This window comes from Phytophthora ramorum (assembly GCF_020800215.1).
Source record: "Phytophthora ramorum isolate Pr-102 chromosome Unknown Phyram_PR-102_s0018, whole genome shotgun sequence".
Lineage (NCBI taxonomy): Eukaryota > Oomycota > Peronosporomycetes > Peronosporales > Peronosporaceae > Phytophthora > Phytophthora ramorum.
In genome coordinates, this window is record NW_027150664.1 from 328146 (window position 1) to 351544 (window position 23399).

The 23399-nt window shown below is 54.0% G+C and overlaps 5 protein-coding genes across 5 annotated transcripts; 2 read left to right on the plus strand and 3 right to left on the minus strand.

Annotated features, from left to right (window-relative positions):
* Window positions 1-263: 263 nt before the first annotated feature.
* KRP23_13542 (NIPA-like protein 2) lies at window positions 264-1640 on the plus strand (the record flags this gene model as incomplete). Its single annotated transcript, XM_067884266.1, has 1 exon — window positions 264-1640. One exon carries the CDS (start codon window positions 264-266, stop codon window positions 1638-1640), a length of 1377 nt encoding a protein of 458 aa, XP_067738300.1.
* A 156-nt stretch (window positions 1641-1796) lies between these two features.
* KRP23_13543 (uncharacterized protein) lies at window positions 1797-2379 on the minus strand (the record flags this gene model as incomplete). Its single annotated transcript, XM_067884267.1, has 2 exons — window positions 1797-1901; window positions 1966-2379. 2 exons carry the CDS (start codon window positions 2377-2379, stop codon window positions 1797-1799), a joined length of 519 nt encoding a protein of 172 aa, XP_067738301.1.
* A 353-nt stretch (window positions 2380-2732) lies between these two features.
* KRP23_13544 (uncharacterized protein) lies at window positions 2733-4919 on the minus strand (the record flags this gene model as incomplete). The annotated part of the gene is made up of 4 exons (XM_067884268.1): window positions 2733-2781; window positions 3734-3882; window positions 3952-4020; window positions 4089-4919. The coding sequence occupies 4 exons, from the start codon at window positions 4917-4919 to the stop codon at window positions 2733-2735; spliced, it is 1098 nt and encodes a 365-aa protein (XP_067738302.1).
* Window positions 4920-5104: 185 nt separating this feature from the next.
* On the minus strand, window positions 5105-8491 carry KRP23_13545 (SWI/SNF-related matrix-associated actin-dependent regulator of chromatin subfamily A member 5; the record flags this gene model as incomplete). Its single annotated transcript, XM_067884269.1, has 1 exon — window positions 5105-8491. One exon carries the CDS (start codon window positions 8489-8491, stop codon window positions 5105-5107), a length of 3387 nt encoding a protein of 1128 aa, XP_067738303.1.
* A 224-nt stretch (window positions 8492-8715) lies between these two features.
* On the plus strand, window positions 8716-10834 carry KRP23_13546 (Pumilio-like protein 23; the record flags this gene model as incomplete). The annotated part of the gene is made up of 2 exons (XM_067884270.1): window positions 8716-8768; window positions 8839-10834. The coding sequence occupies 2 exons, from the start codon at window positions 8716-8718 to the stop codon at window positions 10832-10834; spliced, it is 2049 nt and encodes a 682-aa protein (XP_067738304.1).
* Between the last annotated feature and the right edge of the window lie 12565 nt (window positions 10835-23399).

Here is a 23399-nt window from a genome sequence, read left to right on the forward strand (position 1 = left end):
GCAGTCTGCATCCACACGCCCAAACTTTAGCCACGGACGGTTGAACCTCGCGCCTGGATTTCTATGCCACGCAACTGATGCCTGGGTAAAGCCAGCCGTTTGCTTCACTCAGTTTCAATATCGCCAGATTTTCCGCCCCCCCTGGTCGGTGCCATCAAGTGTGCTTATCGTCCCGTCGAGCCAGCGCCGGTTCCAACTCCTCATCTAGTCGAGAACAAGCGCCGTGTAAGGCAAGACCCGGAGCTTACCCCCCCCCTAGCACCATGAAGAGCGACCTCATCGGCGGGGCCATCGCCATCGTGTCGTCCTTCCTGTCCATCTTCGGCGTGAACCTGCAAAAGTACTCGCACGACAAGGAGGAGCTGCGCGCCGTGCAGCGCCCGTACACCGCGCGCCCGATCTGGTGGGTGGGCATGGTGTGCGTCGTGGCTGCGAGTCTCGGGGACTTTTTGGCGCTGGGCTTCGCGCCGCAGACGCTCGTGGCGTCGCTGGGTGGCGGCTCCACGATCCTGGGCAACTGCCTCATGTCACACTTCTGGCTCAAGCAGAGCCTGTACCTGACGGACATTGTGGGCGTCGCCTTCGTGTCGTTGGGCGTCGTCGTGCTCGCGGCCGCCAGCGAGGAGGACGAGGGACACTACCAGATGGAGCAGATCTACGAGCTCATGGAGGCCGCTCCATTTATCCTGTACGCACTCGTCACCACGGCCTTTGTCATGACGCTGTACATGCGCGCGCGTCGCTCCAAGGCGCCGGCGCTGCGTGTGGCGAGCAACGACAAAGACGACGCGCGCGTGGACGACGTGCAGGAGAAGAAGCGCGAAATTGCAGCCAAGAAGCAGAAGAACTCGGAAGAGTCGCCAGCTCTGGACGAAATCAAGCACAGGGGAGCCATGATGTCTCCCTTCCCGTCGCCCATCTTTGGCGACCACTTGTCGCTCTCTCCAACAGGAAAACGGCTGCCTGGAGAGGAGGACGACCACCTGGAGGAAATTGAGCTGTCGAGCCTCAAGATCGGCAAGTACGACGAGAGCGAGATCGAGAAGCACACGCTCATCATCGACCCCAAGCTGCCGCTCTACTGGGCCGCCATCTCGGGCACCATTGGCGGCCAGTCGGTGCTGCTCGCCAAGTGCGTCGTGGAGCTCATCTCGTCCACGGTGTCTGGAGATAACCAGTTTCAGTACTTTGGCACGTATGTACTGTGTGCCGGCATGGCGGCCACGCTGCTGACGCAGACCCACACCTTGAACCTGGCGACCATGAGCGGCGACACCATGTCGTCGTACCCCGTGTTCCAGGGCTTCTGGATCACCATGAGCAACATCAGCGGCGTCGTCTTCTTCCAGCAGGCGCACGGCTTCACTAAGACGCAGTGGGTCACGTTCCCCACGGCCATTGTCCTCGTGGCGCTGGGCATCTTCCTGGTGTCCAAGCACGAGAAGTTCGGCAACTTTGTCAAGTACTCGATCGCCATGCCCATCAGCCTCAGCAGTCCGCGCCAGCACGATATCGTGGCGCAGTCGTTCGTCTTCCGCGTGTCCACGCCGCAGAAGCTGCACGAGGACGACTACGCCAGTAGTACCGAGAGCAGCGACAGCCCCGACGAGCACTCGCGACGAGCGCTGGAAGTAGTATAGGCTAGCGGTCTCTCGCCTGGCATTTAATGAAACCCGGAAGAAGGGACTGAAGTTACGAGTTTGAGCTGGCCCGGATGCATGTAAATATACTGTTCGTCGCGTGAAAGGAATAAACAGCTTGTGTATTCTTGACAAAACTTTTTTTTAGGTTTCTAATTAGCACATTTGCTGTGGTGTTGGGGATCGTAGGCTGCCCGGAAGATGCGATATGGCGACGAGAGCTTTCTCGTGGCTCGGCTCCAGCTCGAGAATGCGGCGTAACTGAGACAACATGAACAATAACGTCAACACCCTGCAAGACAGAGTTTTCAAGGCCAAGACGTACCAGTCGCTGCGCTTCCTGGAGTCGGTCCAAATGCAGCAACGCCAACGAGTTGTTGTACATGGCTTTGATGTTGTCGGGCTGGATGCGCTTTGCCAGCTCGAATTGCTCTAACGCCTCCGAAAACTTGTTTTGTGCCATCAGCGCTGATCCAAGATTCACGTGCAGCGACGCGAAATCCTGTCCACCTGGAACGACCAAAGCTTTTTCGTAGCACTCGATTGCAAGTCCGAGGTGGTTCTCCTTGTGGTGCTGCAGTCCTTCGGCATACAACGTTTGGATCTGTTTCAATGCTTCGGGGTCGAGAGGCTCCTTCAACGTTTGTGTATCCTCAGCCGTGTACTCGGGTCCGACCTCGCTCGTGTTGGTTGTCGACTCTTGCTTCAGTGGTGAAGACTTTCGTCCCAGTGGCGACATTGCTTGGTTTGAGAGCCGATTGCTCGCTGCTTGGTTTCGCTGTTGAAAGACAGTACCACCGTTTGCTGCACTTTGAACATGAGTATTGCTACTTTTCTTGTACAGGGATACTGGCCTCGATCGGTTCACTCCTCGACGAGTTGGTTCGCTTTGTACGGTGTTGTAACCTTGGGTTTGAAGTTGTCGGTGAGCGCGGGCCGATAATGGTATACGCTTCGTCTTGGTTCCATTACCTTTCGACCCTCGTCTCTCACTTTTGCCACTTTTGCCACCTTTGGGGGTTTTCTTCTCTCGTGGTTGCACCGTATTCTTGCTGCAGGCAGTTCTAGCCGGTCGGGAATACTCTCGTCGAACTAATACCCTCCGAACATGACGCTGGATGGTATTGGCAGCATTGATTTCCTCCGACATCGAAGTTGGCAGAGCAGTGCTCCTTAGATCTTGGACCGCGATCTCATGCAGGATATCGATCAACTCTCCGTCAGACGCAATTTGATCACTGCCTTGACGATTTGGCATCTTCTTGTCTCCATCCGTGTCGTCACCGGTGGTGTCAAAGTCATCTTCGTACGATTCTTCATCGTCATCTTCAGCTGTAGCTTCAGCCTCTTCTTCACCTGTTGAAGACTCTTGCAGCGCGATCGGGGTACCATTGATCACTGGAGATTCTGGCTCGACAGTCTCTCCAGGACAGTGATTTGATCGTTCGGGCATCGCTGGACGCTGTGTTGGGCTCAGACTCGTTGGTAGGTGGGTAGGTGGCAATCTCTCTGTCAGCGCGCGTTGTATCCTCCTGGGGACACTTAGCTTCCTGCGAACACCTGCAGCACTGAAGCTTCCTCGAAATGGCATCCGCTTTGCGAGCGGCGATGGCTCTATGAAAATTGATCCACCAGAGTATATTGCCGCTGCAAGGGACCTAGACGTCAAATCCAGGGACAACGACCTTTTTGACGGGCTTGACGCGGGCCGGTCCCGTTTTTCATGGTGGTTGTCTGCAAGGACCGCATCGGCACTGTCGCCTTCAGCTACTTGCAAGGGTTGAACCTCGGGGTTCTTCAATTTCTGGGAGAAAAGCAGACGGTAGCTTGCACTCAGCGTAGGGGGAGCCGCATCGAGAGCGAAAGCCTGCCGCTGTCGCCCCGCTGAATTATCTTTTCCACGCTCAGGCCCACAAGGAGACACACTTTTGATGAAAGCGCGACTTCGAGCAATCTCCGTGGCTACGATTCCTGGCTGACATGAACGTCGACTTGCAGCGGATTTCGCGCTTGGTGATGGATCGGCTACTGGTGACTCTTTTGGCTTTGTGCTGATTGCCGCGCCAGTATATGTAGCCGATTGCCGACGAGACTTTTCCGCTTTTTCCGCTTGATAAGCTGGAATGTTCACACTGCGTTTTGAGTCCTCGATCGCGCGAACTAGGGTCGAGGCCAGCAGAACAAGTCGGTCTTCAGTAGCGTGGATTGCTGCTGTTTTCTGAATCAATTTCTCGAGATTAAACTAAACGGCAAGAACTTGCGTTAGTCGTTAGATGCACATGGACCGATAGAGGTAAGCATAAAAACTCACCTCACTCATCATATACGCATACACTGGGGACTCCTCGGCCAAAGCTGACAAAATGTTCACTATGCACACCTGGTAAAACAACATTTGGGCTTGAACATTATTTTGCTTGATGTGTGGTGACAGTTTTTTTAACGTACCTGCAAACCCGTATTGAAGCGAAACTCGCGCATGATACTTGCCAACTCAGATATCATGCCTTCGTTGACCATCTCCTTGAGCACAGGCCTCTTCCCATTGTCATCTCTTTCGTCCGCGTTAATGAAGCGCAAAACACTATCCAGAATGTCAAATTGCTGGTGCAATTGCTGTTTGCTAGCTTGGAGGGCCCGAACAATCGCTGCCATGTGCTCCTGACTGGCACTGACGCGGCGTTTCCTAGCCTCCGTAGACGTTCCTCCACCCAATAAATCCGACGATGGCCCAACTGAAAGCTGTCGCCCAAAGTGACGGCTAACGCTAGCTCGGCCTGCCATCCGCAGCGGCACTCCACGTTGTACACCCGGCGGAGGAACATAATGGAGATGGTTGGTCACGCCAGGAGCATAGTGAAGCGGTTCCAGCGACCCGCATCTGCTTTCTGCTCCGGAAAGCTCTTTCGACTTGGCCAGAACATCCACCAAAAAGGCACTAGCCTTCGACCGGGGAACCCGTGAAGGATGAACCACTGCAGGCGTAATGTGCTCAATCGTGGCCGAGCGCTCCTGCAGGAATCTTGGTCGCAGTGACTTGTCCCCTCCATCCTTTTTCTCCTCCTGAGCTGCCGGTACGGTAACACGCTCTACCGCGCTCGAGGAGCGCCGAACCAAGCGCTCACGTGGTCGCGCGGGGTTCATTACCACTACTGTGACGCTGTCGGTTGTTTGCACTGAAGGCGCGTCTATCATCTCCAACGGTTGTACTGGTCCAGCCTCCTTCTCTTCTTCTTCGTCCCCAGCGTCCTCGCTTTCTTCCAAGAGAGGGCGGATCATGGGGCCTCTGTTGTCCCTGCTCGTCATCCTCCGGGTCATCATCGCGCGCTTATTGCTGCCTCGCAACGGCAGCAGCTCTATGAATGGGTACACACTTCAACTATCGGACCATCACTCGCGGACCGGAACAAGTTTTCAAAGTATAAACGAACTCGTGAAAATAGACAGGAGTTACGGGGCATCCACTAGCTGGAGCGCTGCTTTTTGGCAGCAGACGACGACGTCTTCGAGGAACTACTGCGCTTCTTGCTGGAGCTCGACGTCTTGCTGCGACTGCTGCTGCTCTTGCTCTTGGACTTGGAGCTCGACGAGCCGGAGCTCTTCTTTGCCTTCTTGGCGAGGTCATCGGCATCCTTGCTGCTGCGGCTCTTCAGCTCGTCGTTCTCGCGCTCGATCATCCGGGTGAGCAGCTCGCCACGCTTCTGCAGCTCGCCGATAGTGCGCGACTTAAAGAACCAGTCGAAACGGAACTGCCAGGCCTTGCGGATCTCGTCACGGATCTCGCCCCAGTGCTCCAACGGACCGTACTTGTTCATCATGACCACCAGGAACACGTCTTCCTCGAGGATGTACCCCTTGCTCTTGTAGCCGGCTGGGTAGTGCAACCGCATGTCACGCAGAGGGTGGCTGTATCGACTGCACTTGCGCGCGAGCGCCTGCTTGACCACTTCGTTGCGCTCCAAGCGCTTCTCGCCTCGCTCGATCTTCTCTATGTATTTGGCGTGGTCCTTCAGCTCCGTGTAGCGAGACCAGAAGGTGTCGTAGTACCTCTCCACCTGCACAGGATCCTTTCCAAGGACCACCGAAACTTCCTCACACACGCGTGCCTTGTCTGCACGGCCGTAGCGCTCGCAACTGGTGATGAACTGTTTCAGATCCCTGCGAGTCCAGTCGCCAAAGCCCTCCTTCTCTAACTCCTCCATATCCTTCACATCCGCAGCGTCCATCTCCGTCTCTTCTAGCTCCTTCTCAAGGGCAATCGAGCGCGAATCGTCACCTTCACCTTCCTCCGCTGAGTTTTCAGCCGACTCTTCTCCCTCAGAATTCTTAGACTTGCGCGCTTTAGCGCGTTGCTCGTCGGCCTTAGCTTCCTTAATGAGTCGGGTCAGTTCCTTCCGCCGGTTCTCAACCTGAGTCTTCTTAGTGAGCAGCGCCACCATACGCTCCTGTTGGAAGAACTGGTAGTCGTGCACAACAGGAACTTTAGCTGCATCAGAACCAGATTTCTTAGGCTTCTTGGGCTTGGACAAGCCTGCCTGCTGGCGGTAGTACTCGTCTTCGTTGTAGTTCGACTTACGCTCACGTTGGGGCAGAGCAATGAACGTCGAGGGCAGGATGTCGCCGTTGTTCGTGTCCTTTGAAAACACTTCGCCCTCAAACTCGTACAGGCTCGAGACGTTAGCGCTGCCATTGTCTCCGGACAGGGAGAAGTTCGCCAGGTTGTGTTGCATATCAGCTGCAATCTTACCCTTCATGTCCTCCGTTCGCTCTTCGCCGCGAGCCAGGATGGCGTCAATATCGTCATCCGTGATCATGGATCCACGCGCGTTGAAAATCTCGTCAGCACCAAACCGCACCATGGTCATAAGCTCATCCTTCGAGAGCTTCCGGTTCTGTTGCGCAAGGCGGCCCTGCTGGATGATAGCGGCATCGAGGTAGAGCTTACGCTCTGCACGCTCCACGATCTTCTCTTCCACCGTGCCATCCGTAATGAATCGGAACACACGCACGATCTTCGTCTGACCGATACGGTGAGCGCGATCCATGGCCTGCAGATCCACCTGCGGGTTCCAGTCCGAATCGAAAAGAATGACGATGTCTGCGGTGGCCAAGTTAATACCCAGACCGCCGGCGCGCGTACTCAGCAGGAAACAAAACTTCGAGCTTCCCGGCTCGTTAAACTCTTCCATCATATTGTCACGGTCTTCTCCTTTGGTAGATCCATCCAGTCGGCAGTAGTCGTGGCTGAAGTACCGCATGTAGTCCTCTAGAATGTCCATCATGGACGTCATCTGACAGAAAATCAGCACACGAGAGCCCTGGGCCTGGAGCTTCGGCAGGAGCTTGTGCAGCAGCGTCATTTTACCACAGTTTTCCCACAGGTGCGCGCCCTCCTGGTACGGCGGACCAGGCTCAGCGCCCTCGAACAGGTACGGATGGTTGCACACCTTGCGCAACTGCATCAGAATGTTGAGCAAGCGGACGCGGTCGCTACCGCCAATAGCGTTCAAGTGCGTGGCGTCGCGGTGGAGCACACGCATGTACCACTCGCGCTGCATCTCGGACAGTCCCACGTACAGCTTGGTCTCGATCTTCGGCGGCAACGAGTGCTCGACGTCCGCCTTGAGCCGACGCAACAGGAACGGGCGCAGGATCGTGTGCAGTTTCTTGATGACATTCTCCTGTCCTTCCTCTTCATCCACATTGAACCACGAGTCGAAGTCCTCGGAGTCCGAGAACACATCCGGCAGCAAGAAGTTGAGCAGCGCCCAGAGTTCGTGCAGGTTGTTCTGCAGCGGCGTGCCGGTGATGAGCAGTCGGTGCTCCACCTTGAACTCGCGCACGACCTTCGAGAGCTTGGAGTTCTCGTTCTTGACACGGTGGGCCTCGTCAATGAGCAAGTACCTCCACTTGATCTTCTGCAGGAGAGCCTTCTCGATAATAGCCACCTCGTACGACAGCACAAGCGCGTCAAAGTCGCGCTTGACCACCGTTTCTCTCTGCACGGCACGTTCTTCCTTGCTGCCCATGAACTTGAAAGCTTTAATGGACGGACACCACCTCTTGAGCTCCTTCATCCAATTGCCCACTGTACTCTTTGGTACAATGATGATATGAGGTCCTTCAATGCCTCGGGCCTCTCTCAAATAGGCCAGCAGAGAAATGGATTGCAGGGTCTTGCCCAGACCCATTTCATCGGCCAGAATGCCGTTCACGCCCGAGTCGTGGAGGCGGATCATCCAGTTGAGGCCTTCCAGCTGGTAGGGCTTCATGGTGCCAAACTTGATGATCGACGGCTGCTGCGTCACGCGCGTGAAGCGCGCGTCGTCCATGTCCTGCAGAGCCTGTGCGTCGGCCTGTTTGCTGCCTTTGCCACGTCTGGAGCCGGCCTCCTTGGCCGCCGCCTTGGTCCTGGACATTTCCTTGCCTACGGCGCTACTGCCGCCCATGAGAAAGGACGTGAAGACGTCGGATTGGGCCATGAGGAAGTCCATTTTCTTTTCTCTGGCGCTTTTGGCCCCATACTCGACGTCCTGTGCGAGGCTCTGGCGCACGAGGTCCAAGGACTTGCTCTGGCGGTCGCGCTGCTCCTGTAGAACAGCCTCTTCCTCTTTGCGGAGAGCCTCTCGCTCCTCGGTGGACAGCAGCGTCTTCTTGGCGTCCTCGGGGACGCTGGCCTCGTTCATGTCGTCGTCGTCCTCGTTGTCCTCCACAGACTCACCGCCGTCCATACTGGCATCATCCTGGACGTCTTGGAGGACGGAAGGGGACGCAGGGGGAGATGCGCTGACGCTGCTGCTCGGACTGGCGCTGGGACTGCCACTGCTGGGGCTCGCGCTGGACTCCGCCATGACTGGGACTGACTGACTGCGCGGTTGTATGGATCGGAACGTAACCACCGTTTGGCGCGAAGTTCGCATAGGTACGATGGGAGTGGCCCACGTAAGAATAAACGTGGTGTGGCCTCCCGTAATGAGCAGTTCGTTACACAATTCGTACATGAACTGCACACAACGTTATTCCGTTTGGTGGAGGAGACGTCACTAGTGTATCAACAGACGTAGAGCTCGATAGGATGGCTGAGCACGACGAATATGAGCCGCAGGACGCGCGCCCGCAGCGACCAGAGTGCGTGTATCTACCTGCTCCCCACTGAACCAATGCATCGTCTCTAATATGTGACTATGACGACCTGCAGACGTGTGCGCCCTCGTCGCCTCGAGCCGGACACACTCTCGTACCTGAAGGAGGTGACGGAGATGCTGACGCAGCCTGGAGAGGACTCGAGCGCCGACGACGTGGAGCTTCTGCTTTGGAATGTGCTGGAGGAGCTGGCTCCTCGTGCGGCCAGCGCCGCGTCGGACCGCCACGCGGGTGAGCTGCTGGAGGTTTTCCTGCCCAAGATGAGCGACTCGCAGCTACGCTTCCTGCTGCATAAGATGGCGGGCTACATGAGCCATTTGTGGACCAACCGCTACTCGTCCCACGTGCTGCAGCACCTGCTGTCTCGAGCCAGTGCCGTGGTGGCCAAGGAGCAGGACGGAGAGGACCATGACGACGACAAGGACGACGACGACGACGACGATCGCATGAAGGAGATTCCGTCCATGAGCGACGTGATTGTCAACACAGTAAAGGAGGTGGAGAACGAGTGGATCACGCTCATGAACGACGTCAGTGCCAGTCACGTGCTGCGCTCGGTGCTGGCTGTGCTGGCTGGCAAGCCGCTGGTGCCGGAGAAGCGCGGCAAGAAGGCTAAGCACCGTGTTGTCACGTTCACGGAAGCGCGTCCTGGTAAGGACGGATCGGAGGTCACGTATGACGTGCCCGATACGTTCGAGAAGCTGTTTAAGGAGCTGCTGGCTGTGCTTATCCACAGCCCCACGCACGAGCTGCAGAACCTGCTGTACGACCAGAACTCGGGCCCGCTGATCGCCTCCGCGCTCAAGTTGGCACCGTCGAAAAGCCGGCGTAAGCTTGCGGAGCAGATTCTTCAGTGGGATGACGAGGATGCGTGTGAACGCGGCTTCTTCGACTTGGCGGCCGACGCGGTGACCAGCCACTTGCTGGAGGCTCTGTTCGAGAGCGCCAGCGACAAGTTTTTTACGAAGGTGTTCGAGCGTTGTGTGCGTAGCAAGATGTTGCAGCTCGCGCAGCACAACATCGCGAATTATGTGGTTCAGCATGCCGTCAAGCTCGTGCGTACTGAGGCACTGGCACTGGAAGTGCTTGAAGAGCTTGAGGCTTCGCTATGGACGTTGCTGACTATGGGCCGACCTGGTGTCATTTGGCGCGTGGTGGAGATGTGCGTCAAGTTTAAGATCCACCAGCGAGAAGTCTTCGAGGCGCTTGTGAACGCAGTTGCAAAGCAGGAGAACAAGAAGCCCGAGGCTGTTCGTAAGAACTTCGTGGCATCGCTTCTTAGCGTGCAGCTGTCAACTTCTGCTACGTCGGCCAAGATCCAACTGAACGTCATGGGTGCTAAGATTATTGAACAGATGCAGCAGTTCGAGGTCGGCGAGTACCTGACCCCCCTGTACAAGGCCATCCTCTCGTTCAACTCTGTCCAGCTCATGGCTCTTGCCAAGGACTCAACAGGCAGTCGCTGCGTGGTGGAGCCCATTTGGGAATCCAAGGAGCCTAGCACGGCATGGGTGCGCCAAGAGCTGTACGAGCGCTTTGTGGGCAAGTTTGGTACACTGGCCATGGATCGTCTTGGCGCTTTCTCGGTCATGAAGTGCTACGAGGACCTGCCATTGGATAAGAAGGAGGCGGTTGTCCATGAACTGCTTGCTGTTGAGACGCAGCTGAGTGGAAGTCACTTCTCACAGCTCGTGATGAACACTTGTCACCTGTTTGAGTACAAACAGAGTCGCGAGAAGTGGGAGGCACTCTACACGAAGCAGCAGAAGATCGCCGACATGTTCAAGGATGTCGTGGAAGGCGACGAGGCGGACGAGAGTACAAAGACCCACAAGAAGCACAAGAAGGACAAAAAGGAAAAGAAGTCCAAGAAGCGCAAAGCAGCCCAACTTACTGAGGAGGAAGCTGAACAGCGCAAGGAGGAGGTTGCTAAAAGTGCTGATGTTGCTATGATTATGGATGCGCTGCGTAGTGGTGCCGCGGGCAAAGACAAAACGAAAAGCAAGAAGAGCAAGAAGAGCAAGAAGCATCGACACGACGAGGAGAACTAGGTTAGTTATTGCTGATACACATTTGTGAATCGGATACACTTTCAAAACAATAGAGATGGCTACATACACGAAAACATTCCTTTTAAAAAATGCATTAGCTTCCTAACCTAAACTCAGCACCACAAGCGTACCGGTATTCACATGTCAAGACCTTGTGCGTGCTGAAGTTCTTGGCCCAGGTCGCTTTACACCTTGCGATATCCTAGACGGAACCTACCATATTCACGCCACGGAGCAGCAGGCATCTCCCTCGGTACACTGGCGGCATGGTAGCGCCGTGCGTTGGCCTTTTCGACCGATTTCCGCTTTGCACGCAGAGTCATTTCGCCAACGTACGGGATCTCCTCCGTGGTGAACGAGGTCGGGCCAGTTGTTGCCAAAATGTCGCCGTCGACAGACAGTCGACCATTGTGGTGGCATTCAATGCATGTGCGCACATGGTACGAAGGTGTGCCCTCCTCTAAAGACCAGTTGAAGAACTCAAGGAATATAACGAGATGTCCTGGCTCCTCGACGCGCATTTCACCGACATAGTCTCCATAAGCACCACTCCCCCCGCACGAAGTGACCCCATTAGGGGACGTACGAAAGACGCGGTCCTTTCCGTCCAGCACCACACACATGCAATCCAGGCGTCCAGCCAAACCTTGTGACGACCGGACCCGAAGCGAGTTTTCCCGTACGTCAATTGCAATCTCGAATCGCTCAATCTGGGAAATGAGCTCAACCAGGGAAAACAGCGATACATCCGGCAGACTGGGGTCTGCTTTACTTTTGCGGCCTGCAGTAGGGACCACCTCGTTAATATCCCATTGGGTATCTTGCATGTCCAAGACCCATTCACCATTCCAGTTGCCCTCGACAGCATTATGGGGAGAATAAGTTGTCGAGAAAGTAGCGTTTCTCTCTGGAGTCGGAGGTGTCTGCGGCAAGCAGGTGGCGCCGATGTATGTGTCACGCATCTGCGCAACGAACAAATTCCACCCAGCGAAGCTTTGCCCACTCAAGATTTCCCGTACAAGAGGTCGACGGTCATGGAAACATTCGTGGGAGTACACCGCTGCAATGGCTTCTTCGGCTACATTGGACAAGTTGCCCAGCGACGTGGCCGCAAGCACTTCAGCATTTAGATGCTCCTCTAGCTCACGCAAGAACCGAAGGAAACAGGCACGCATGGCCGTTTTGTCCAAGACGAAAGCAGCGTTCTGACGTAAAAACGAGCGAACCCAACGACAGGTTTCACTGGAGAACAACCATACCACAGCCTGCGAAGCCACCCGCAACAACGCCTCCAGCTCGAACGGAATCATCGCCCCTCCGCCGGTAGCAGCTCGAAATTGGTCTTCAGCTCGAGCATGTTGGAGCAGCAGCCGTGAGAAACAATTCATTCTGTTTGTTTGCTTTGAGTCCGTTGACAGCGGATCGACCAGCTTCTGCTCAAACAAGTGCGCAAGCTCATCAACGAACGGTGCGCAAATACCCAATGGCGCCCAGCGGACGAACGCGTGGAGCAATGCCAAATTCTTAGACATGGCCACAGCTGACGCATTCGAGTGTTCCCAGAAGAGCTTGTCATTGAGGGGGTGGACTATTTCTTCCTCGCTGGAGCGTGCAGAAGATCGACGTCTTCGTTTCACGTCTGCTTCATACACCTCCATTCTTCGCGACGAAGACTTTGCATGCCTCCCCACCCCACCACGTGCACGAGCAATTGGCATGACGCTAGCACTGTGCGACGGCAGGTGCACCCCGCGACGGTGCATCTGATTAGACCCATTGGCAGACCTATGGGGCCCACCTCCAGGTGTCTGCATTCTGGTATGTTGTGCAGCTCGAACCTGCTGCGGAATCTGCACGTTAGCCATTTGATGGGCATGTGCTGCTTGTGCTGCTTGCAGCTGATCCAGCGGTGCTCGACGGTACGAAATGACTGTAAACTCGGGAGACGCCACCACGTGCAGCACCCGATACAAGTGGGTAAAAGCCTCACGACTGGAAATCGTGGTGAAGTTGTCGTCCATGTCCACCGCCACCTGCTCCACCACATAGGCCTTGAGCGTGTGCTTCATGAGTCTCTGCGCCTTGTTGGCGCCGCTCTCCCAGTCGTAGTACCACCTCGCGAACGCTTTGCTGTTCAAGTGAAAGACCAGCGGTCGCTCCTCGTTCGGTGCAGTGTCTGGTATCCGAATGGCAGCCACCATCCCAGAAGGACGATCCAGAACCCCGGCGATCCATTGTCCATCCAAGTTGGACTCTGTCTGCACCGCGCGTTGGATTTTGTCCACCTCGACGCACTCTCCTTCCCGGAGACTCACGTCGCTCACAGCTTCGAAGCGAGCGAATACCGACAAAACTTCGCTGGGTGGCGGTTCACTTCCCGCTGGACGTTCCACTAGTCGAATGCTCACGCTCAATGAGGATCCGCAATAGCTTCGCTCGATGTGCTCGGGGCAGCAGTGCGGGAAACAGCGCAGGATCTTCAGACCCTTGGTCCTATTGCTCCTGCTCAGTGAAAAAGTCGTTATATGGTTAGGGCCTGCGTACAATTTTTTCTTATTTGAAAAAAAAAGCGAGCTGGACACCCCCTCGCGATTACAGGACGCACCGCTTGTACTCGGACGCGAAGAGCTGCTCGTGGTCGCACTCGAGGCGGAAGAAGCGGCCGGCGGTCACCTGCAGCGGCGGCGACGGCGACAACATGTCGTCTTGGTGTCCGGCTCCTGCGGGTCCTCTCGGCGTCTCTCTGGCACTGAAGTGCGGAGGGTCCCTTGAGGTTGTCACTTTCGTGACAAGTTGCGCAAAGAGGGGCGACCTATTTTGACGTGGACGTCCATAGACCGTAAAGGAGACAGTTCAGAAAAGAGACGCCACGATGCGCGCAGTACGTAAATGTAGTCACCTAGGCAGATAGCGGAAGCAAGGTAGGGCTAAGGCAGTGTGGATAGTATTATATCCGCTCCCTCGGTTGTCTTCTTCTTCGCGTCATAGGCGTCTCACTGAGTGAGTGAGCGCTTCTATTTTTGTCCACGACCTTTTGTGGACAAATTCGTAATTATACGGGAGATCAGGACCCTCTGGAACGGCACTTCCAAGTAACAATGACACATCGCCTGCGTCAGTGGATATGTTTTCGCTATTTTTCGGTGCTCGTGCGAGGTTATCCAAGCTTGACAAGAAAAATTGGACATTATCTATTTGAGCAGAATCTAGCTGCAAAGGATCGAGTGAGACCCGAGCAATGGTCTGGAGTGAATACCAGGACGCAAGGACGAACACACAAACTTAAGATGTTCTCACGTCGATTTAGCTGCGAGAGCATTATGGTTGTGGCTACATTTCTCTGTGTCCCCATGTAACAGTGTAGAGATTCTCTTGCCTCGGGTGTCGTTGTCATCGAGACATGTGAGCTTTATAGGAAACACGCTCTGCACACCATCATTCCACGGCGACATGCTATTGTTTTGAAGTCGTACGCATAATTTGAAGTCAAGCGAACAAGAGTTTTTTTGTTATCTAGCGCGTGTCTGACAAAAAGACACGTATATGCAGTTTGTCGGGAGTTATTTACAATGCTTAAGCTTGGTGGCGGAACACGTAGCTCGCGAGACAGTCAAGACTCAGTGTCCTGGACACAGGGTTGGCCGCGATAACGCCAATGTGCTTGACCAGAACCACCCTTGGGTTCACGACCAAATGGCGATGGATGACAATGCGCTGGCAGCGATAAAGAGAGCGACTGAGACTTTGTCTGCAGCAATTGTGCTGAAAGCTATGTTACCTTTGACCTCACTTTTGGTACGGACATCGATAGGTGACCTCACTGCGAAACGAAACCTATGTTACCTCTCTCTCGTGCACAACCGTATTGAAGGATCTAGCCGAGTTGCTAACCCGATCCAACGAAGTTGAAATGGTTGTGAACTAGGACGTCGCTTATGGACTTGTGCAATCGAACTTTCGAACGTTTTGCCCCAATAACTGTAGTGGCGCTGTTAGTTAAAGACCTTTTCGACATCAGCTTTAAAAAGCAACAAATCTGCACCCATGCAAATCAGAAGAGATGTGACGTCAAGTACTCAAGTACTATCATAATTATAATACTTTGACGTATAAGATTGCATCGTATTTTACATGTAATACGATACAATTTTTGTTTTTGTAGTTATGACTCACCAATTAATCCATTCCATCGCTTGACTTGTGCTTGTACTAGTTTATATGTATAAGCGCACAGCATGCAGATATGCGCGATCTTTTTGAGAATACTTGTGTACCCTGAAAGGCAGTGTATTCAGTCCTGAACTATTCAATGGCTGGCTTAACGAACGGAAATTGATATTTCTCGGGCCTCCAGCATCAAGGGAAAGAATACAACAACGACTGCAAGACAGTGGATCTGTTGGAACTTTTAGGGAAGTGTATTGTTTGATGGTGTGCCAATTGCACCGGCAGTTGCGAATGAGGTCACTGAGAATGGCGTAAGTAGGCCATGTAGGTCATGCTTATAGCGACTGCGTTGGAATACAACAGGCGAAGCACATTTGCAAAATGAAATCGGTACTTGACCTAATTGTGCTGGGAACAGTCCTCAATCCACGCTAGAGAGTACAGCTCTGATGATGAACGTGCAGTGGGCCAGAACTAGTGGAGAACACTCAGCACGAGATGCGATCCGTGATACCGGACTCAATGTGCGATGACTAGCAAGCTGGGTCAACAGTTGCAACCGAGTGCCAGACACTACGGCAACAACAGACTTTGATAGGCTTTCTACCCTTTGTTGTTTGTGTTTGACGACGCCAAAATACGACGTGTTCCCTAATCGAGCTAGCTCCTTGCTCCCCGCTGTATATTTCGTTGCATGGCATTTGATTTCGACAAGCGAATACATCTCACTGAAGATCACTCGTCTTTGGTAGACGACAGGCACGTACAGGGGGTGGGAGTACTCGTTATAAATTCACAGTAACGCTAGCTTGTGTGAACACCACGAAACTGGAGACACACCTTCTTCCTGTCTGGGCCTTTTGGCCAAATTTGGGCGAGTCCCATAAAATGGAAATTTGTCACCAGGAGCTTCGAAGTCCAGACCATAAAAGGACCGAGAACGAGCGGGATTAATGTTCGCCGCGGCGCCCACGCCGCCGTCTCTGGAGGTGGCGACCGCCTCCTTCTTTCACCGCCACTGCAACCAGCAGCAGCAGCTCTTTCGCTCGCAGTACAAGAGGTAGGCCCACCACCATCGCTACAGCAGCGTGGGCATATTACCACACTCTGAAACTCATGCACTTCCTGCAGGAGCAACCGCACTAAAGGCCTCAAGATCCTCCGGTACGTCGAGATCCATGCGCTAATCACTTTGTAGTATATGCCGAAGCTGACACTTCCTCGCCCCCTGGTAGCTGCTTCCCACACTGCTGCCCTGAGCACATCGACCGCGGCTACTGTGGCACGTCGCTGAGTGTGAGTGTGGAGCTGGAGTCTCGGCAACCAGGCGCCAGACCGACAGATGAGCCGCCCAGCGAGGCCTTAGCCGTTTACGCTCGTTTTGAGGCCGTGGACGACGACAGCATTGGACCCGGGGAGTACATGGAGGCTGCCAAAGTCGATCTTGGCACACAGTCCGAGGCAAATTTGGGCGGGCAGTGGCTGGCTGGCACACTTGAGACGCAGTCGGAGCTTTCCCCCACCACACACAGCAGACAACATCCAGACAAGGAAAAGCGACTCATTTTCCATTTGAACAACAAGCCAGCCTCGCTCTGGTACTACAGCTGGGAAAGTGGTACCAACAAAGCCCAGAGGTCCATGAAGCACGTTCTCAAGGCCTACATCCTTGGGCGCTGTGCTGTCGATCGAGAAGATAACTTAGTACCTTCCACGAGCCATTGCGCGAACACGCAGCTCTATCACGTGCTGCACGTCGTAACTTCGCCGAGGTTCACTATGATATCCTACCGCCGCGCGCTACCTAAGCCAGATACAAGAACATCTTCTCATTGGGCAGTTCCAAAAGATGACGTTGCAGAGTTTGCGGGGTCTACTGAGTACGGACTCGATTCTATCAACGACTTTCACTCACACTCGCGTACTACCGGACGTGCACATTTGAACTCTTGGATGGCTACAGCCTCGGAGACTACGGACCGGGAGAGATCTTCCTCGCAGACGTCAGAACGCCCAGCACACTGCGAATACTCTACAGAGACCAGTGAACTGTTTGAGGAACACATTGGGTGGGAAAGCATGGACTCTGCCACTTTGTCGATGTCGAGGAATTTAGCGTTGGTACACTCGTTCCTGTGCTGGGTGCCCCTGAGAGCGTATGCTCCTTTTGTTGAGGAGCTTGCGCTGATACTTGATCTGAAGCTGCAAGAATCGGTTGGAGACGGATGTGGTAATGCTGGGGGCCGCAATTGCTTTACCAGGCTCCTGTTTGATCAAGCCAAAGTTGAAAAGGATAGAGGCCGGATCCCAACCGAGTTAGAGGCCTTACTACGCGTACTTACACAAGCAACGCTATGCCTTTTCTCGGCAGAAACCCTGGCATGGCTGCGTGCCTTCTTTCGCCAGTATGCCGGGTCAGCCCTAGACAAGCACGCGCTCCATGATTGCTTTGTGCTTTTCGTGCGGGAGCTACATGAACAAGTGAACGCGCAAGTTTTCGCGCGCACAGAGCTGCAGAGTTTGGATAACGTCGCTGAGGAAATCATTGCTGCCGTCTATTCCAACGAGTCTTTCCACGCGCATCGCCCACAAGTGCGCGCGATCCTGAATGGCCAGCGCTTTGCAGGTTGGACAGCATTTGTGGCGCAGATGCGAGAAGTGTACATCAACGTGTCGGTATGTCAGAAAGCGCAGGTAACTACGACTCACGGTCCTGGAATGCGTTTTGCTTTGGCGCATCCGGCAGGAAACTCCATCGAGAAAGTCTGGAACGGGGAATGGCTTCTGGACGTGAATGAAGCCTCGTGGAAGTCCAGCGAGCAAGCCATAACGAGCCAAGGTAGTGGATACAGTAATAGTGAAACGAACGGTGTTACTGGTGGCGGGATCTCCTTGCTCACCATATTTCAGGTCACATCGCAAATCGTGCGACTTGAAATCGCGCTGGACGTGCAAACGCGCACGCTGTACATACGTTCGACTCAGGGGGTGGCGGGTCCGTTAGATTGCATGTGCGTGGTGCTGGACGGCAAAGATCGCGTGTTCTCGCAGTTTCCGAACGGAATGGCGTCATGCATTGATGCTGGTGCACACGGGGATTACGTGGGCGAGATAACGGCGGGGCAATCGGACAAACTGGTGGTTCACCTGCAAGTCTTCGAGTGGTCTGTGAGAGGAGACGGGCTTTCGTACAGCATGCATATGAGCATCGAGTGTGAGGGTAGTCGTCTTCTGTGCGTCAGTGGTGACGTGCTGGCGACCACAGCAACAGCTTCGCTCACAGCACAAGATACCTCAGTCTTCAGGGAGATGTCACTGCGAGAAAAGCGCGAGGCTGTGACGAATGCGCACGCGAGGAAGGTGGAAGAGAGCCACACTATCGGTTGGGATACTCTTGGCGGAACTGGGCCGTGGGAAGAGCGTGGCAAGTTTCAATTGAGCTATTCGAAACTCTGAGCGGCTCTGTTCGGGTCCGACGCTTATTGAATCTGTAATTGAATCGACTGTCCACCATCGTAGGACGTCATTCCGGATCTGCGACTCAATGCAGAGAAGTTGTCTCCGCTCTCGGTCGAGGTGTCCTTCTCAACTACATATGGCTGAAGCCAAACAAAACAATGACACACACGTTTTGAAAACGAATAAAGAGAGCTAGCACACCTAACTGGCAGAGCCATTGCTCACAACGCATGAGCCTCGCTGGAGTCGCTGAGTCAGAAAAGTTCACGGTAGAGACCCAAGTTGTCGTTTGCTTGGACTTGGTTTTGCTTCACTCGCATTGCTGCTCCTCGAAATATTCACGCACTAGATGTACCGCTATGGCCGTTTGCGAAACAATACCTTCCAGAGTCATGATCTTACTTGAATGGTGCTCGCAGATATACATACTTGCCCGCCTTGTCCAAGATAATACCTCCGACGATGGACGAGGTCAAGTTCACCACACATAACCGCGCCAACCGACGAGACAGACACACCTCACATTTTATCATTCTCTTGCAGTTCCTGCGCTCTATCGCGCTGCGGGCGGGTGTCAACTCCGACGGGATAAAAGCAAACTCCGCATTTGCATCTGCGCTGTCGCGTCGCGATGAAACAATATCTCTGTAATATATAATAATCGTCCACTTTGTTGTACATCAGCTCGGATTTGTCTTCGTGATAAAGTTGTCCCTTTGATCGCTCGTTCACTTTTCCTCCTCTGACGGAGACATGGCGATCAATACAACTCAATGTGACCAACAGAATGCCTTATCGGTGGACGCACATGATCTTCTCCGTCCTCCCGTGCACTGGGGCATACCAGCCTGTAGTTGACACGGCTGTCTGTGCTTCCAAACGCGAAACGTAACCCCCACGGTGTTCCTTCGACTAGTTCGATCATAGCTTGCTGTATCGTCTCTTGGCTACCTTTCGTAGGCGTGCTGTGTTTACACGTGCGGAAGCCGGCCCTGCAAGAGTGAAAACGTCCATAACCGTTCGATGCCACACTCATTACTACGCCAAATCTCACACGGTACTCTTCTCACGGTGCTTGAAAGTCAATCCAAAATCACTCATAGCCTAGCTTGGCCCAGCCACTCCTGCCACCATTTCAAAGTCGGTCCGTGTCCACCAACGTCTTCGTACAACCCACAACCAGAAACGCGATCGATAGTATCCGACACTGCCACACCAGGACTACATACTCTCAGCCGACAACCCATTCCAAACGAAGGCTGATTTTGTCGTGTCAGATACCGCTCACGAACGTGATCCATAGCGATGAAATCAGATTGCCGAGGCGCAAGATAGTTGTCGTTGTCGTGCTGACGAAAACCTTCAGCTTTCTTCACTACGAATCGTAGTACTTCGCAGTAGAAGAAGTAACTCTTCAGACACACTGCAGCACTGAGCTGACTCGGCACAGCAATCCAAACCCAACGGTAGATGAACGCGTCTTCCTGGGTTTGCGCTGCCACTTCTGCCAGATGCAGGAGCTCCATCTCACGAGAACGGGGTCGTGGCAAAGCAGTCCACGAGTCAGCTACATCAAAGGGGCCCCACTTCCACCGTAAGACGCGACAACACGCCTTTTACCCGAGAAGAATCGTCACAAAAGCAAAGGCACCGCATGCACATACGCCGCCGTCTTCATCCGCCCGATTATTCTGCCTCAGTCCGTAGCTGGATGGACTCGCTCGCGGCGATCAAATGTCTACACAGGTGCAAAGGTAAGAGAGTCCGAGAACAGCTCGCAGCACCACATTTTCCCGGGAAAACAAAGCCCCGGACCCCCTAGCTTAGGCTCATTCCTTATCCAGCTCGACCCCGTGCCATCGGGACAAATGTCTGCTATTTAACTCTGTCAAAGCCGAAGATGCAGCAATAACCACGAACTTGGACGTAGCCGTCATAGCCATAATGTCCTCGGACCAGTTAAGACCCCCCCCCCCTCTAGCAGATGGAATTTGCCGTTCATTCTTAATGCCTCCAGTCCGTGAAAGACTCTTCACTCGAGATCATACGAGTTCAATGCCAATTGGCACCTGCCACCGTCAAGCAACAGACGTAATCCACGCAGCGCTCGTCGTATTGGATGGCATTTCGGTCATGATCTGGCGCCTGGGACTCCAATTGACGACCACGTCTGCTGGTAGCTGCGAGATGCAGCCCTTCTATTGAGCTAGAGAGAGGTCCTGCCACCGAGACGCAGAGGGCGGATGCTTGGCACAGGGCTGTGAATGGGGATCACCTGTCGACGTGCAAGGCTGCAGTCGGATCGGGTCCAATAGGGGCCGTCGGTGGACAAACAGAGACCTTTTGGGACAAAACAGGACGTGAGGTCCCATTTTGTGGGACTATCATTCGAGTATGGAAGTATAGTGGAACCAAGCGAGTACTGGAATGGGTACCTCTGCCTTCTTGCTTCCTTGGACTCTGATCGCAGCGTCCACGAGCAGCAGTGGTGATGGCGGCAAGGCGCTAGAATAGACAGACACTGCAGGTTGTATGCAGTGAGATGCGGCAGAGAAGAGAGAAAGTGCGGTCTGTCGAAGACCCTACAAATGTAGCGCAGCGGATCAGTTCTTTAAGTCCTGTCCAGACCCACAAATGTAGCGCAGAGGATCAGTTCTTTTAGTCCTGTCCAGGAGAAGAGCAAGTTTTCGGGTCTCGTAGGTGCTCAGGTTGGGTCGAGATCGGATTGTAGTCTTACATTTCCGGGAACGGGATTGTTACCAGGGCGCCAATAATGCCCAGAAGGTGCCGGTACTCGAGCGCACGTATACAAAATCAATGTCGACACTGCGAACTGTACAGCTTGTACAGTACAACACAGAGGGCTGTTCGATTATACAAGATCTCGAGCAATACAATGTCGACACCGTACCAACATCGCTTACGCGGAAATCACATATTTTTTGCTTGGCAGGTCTTCAGCAATTGTAAAACGCCTTTTCTTGCCTAGCAGGACTTCCACCATTGTAGGATCTTCGACAGACCGCACTTTCTCTCTTCTCTGCCGCATCTCACTGCATACAACCTGCAGTGTCTGTCTATTCTAGCGCCTTGCCGCCATCACCACTGCTGCTCGTGGACGCTGCGATCAGAGTCCAAGGAAGCAAGAAGGCAGAGGTACCCATTCCAGTACTCGCTTGGTTCCACTATACTTCCATACTCGAATGATAGTCCCACAAAATGGGACCTCACGTCCTGTTTTGTCCCAAAAGGTCTCTGTTTGTCCACCGACGGCCCCTATTGGACCCGATCCGACTGCAGCCTTGCACGTCGACAGGTGATCCCCCCATGCACAGCCCTGTGCCAAGCATCCGCCCTCTGCGTCTCGGTGGCAGGACCTCTCTCTAGCTCAATAGAAGGGCTGCATCTCGCAGCTACCAGCAGACGTGGTCGTCAATTGGAGTCCCAGGCGCCAGATCATGACCGAAATGCCATCCAATACGACGAGCGCTGCGTGGATTACGTCTGTTGCTTGACGGTGGCAGGTGCCAATTGGCATTGAACTCGTATGATCTCGAGTGAAGAGTCTTTCACGGACTGGAGGCATTAAGAATGAACGGCAAATTCCATCTGCTAGAGGGGGGGGGGGGTCTTAACTGGTCCGAGGACATTATGGCTATGACGGCTACGTCCAAGTTCGTGGTTATTGCTGCATCTTCGGCTTTGACAGAGTTAAATAGCAGACATTTGTCCCGATGGCACGGGGTCGAGCTGGATAAGGAATGAGCCTAAGCTAGGGGGTCCGGGGCTTTGTTTTCCCGGGAAAATGTGGTGCTGCGAGCTGTTCTCGGACTCTCTTACCTTTGCACCTGTGTAGACATTTGATCGCCGCGAGCGAGTCCATCCAGCTACGGACTGAGACAGAATAATCGGGCGGGTGAAGACGGCGGCGTATGTGCATGCGGTGCCTTTGCTTTTGTGACGATTCTTCTCGGGCAACAGGCGTGTTGTCGCGTCTTACGGTGGAAGTGGGGCCCCTTTGATGTAGCTGACTCGTGGACTGCTTTGCCACGACCCCGTTCTCGTGAGATGGAGCTCCTGCATCTTGCAGAAGTGGCAGCGCAAACCCAGGAAGACGCGTTCATCTACCGTTGGGTTGGATTGCTGTGCCGAGTCAGCTCAGTGCTGCAGTGTGTCTGAGGAGTTACTTCTTCTACTGCGAAGTACTACGATTCGTAGTGAAGAAAGCTGAAGGTTTTCGTCAGCACGACAACGACAACTATCTTGCGCCTCGGCAATCTGATTTCATCGCTATGGATCACGTTCGTGAGCGGTATCTGACACGACAAAATCAGCCTTCGTTTGGAATGGGCTGTCGGCTGAGAGTATGTAGTCCTGGTGTGGCAGTGTCGGATACTATCGATCGCGTTTCTGGTTGTGGGTTGTACGAAGACGTTGGTGGACACGGACCGACTTTGAAATGGTGGCAGGAGTGGCTGGGCCAAGCTAGGCTATGAGTGATTTTGGATTGACTTTCAAGCACCGTGAGAAGAGTACCGTGTGAGATTTGGCGTAGTAATGAGTGTGGCATCGAACGGTTATGGACGTTTTCACTCTTGCAGGGCCGGCTTCCGCACGTGTAAACACAGCACGCCTACAAAAGGTAGCCAAGAGAAGATACAGCAAGCTATGATCGAACTAGTCGAAGGAACACCGTGGGGGTTACGTTTCGCGTTTGGAAGCACAGACAGCCGTGTCAACTACAGGCTGGTATGCCCCAGTGCACGGGAGGACGGAGAAGATCATGTGCGTCCACCGATAAGGCATTCTGTTGGTCACATTGAGTTGTATTGATCGCCATGTCTCCGTCAGAGGAGGAAGTGAACGAGCGATCAAAGGGACAACTTATCACGAAGACAAATCCGAGCTGATGTACAACAAAGTGGACGATTATTATATA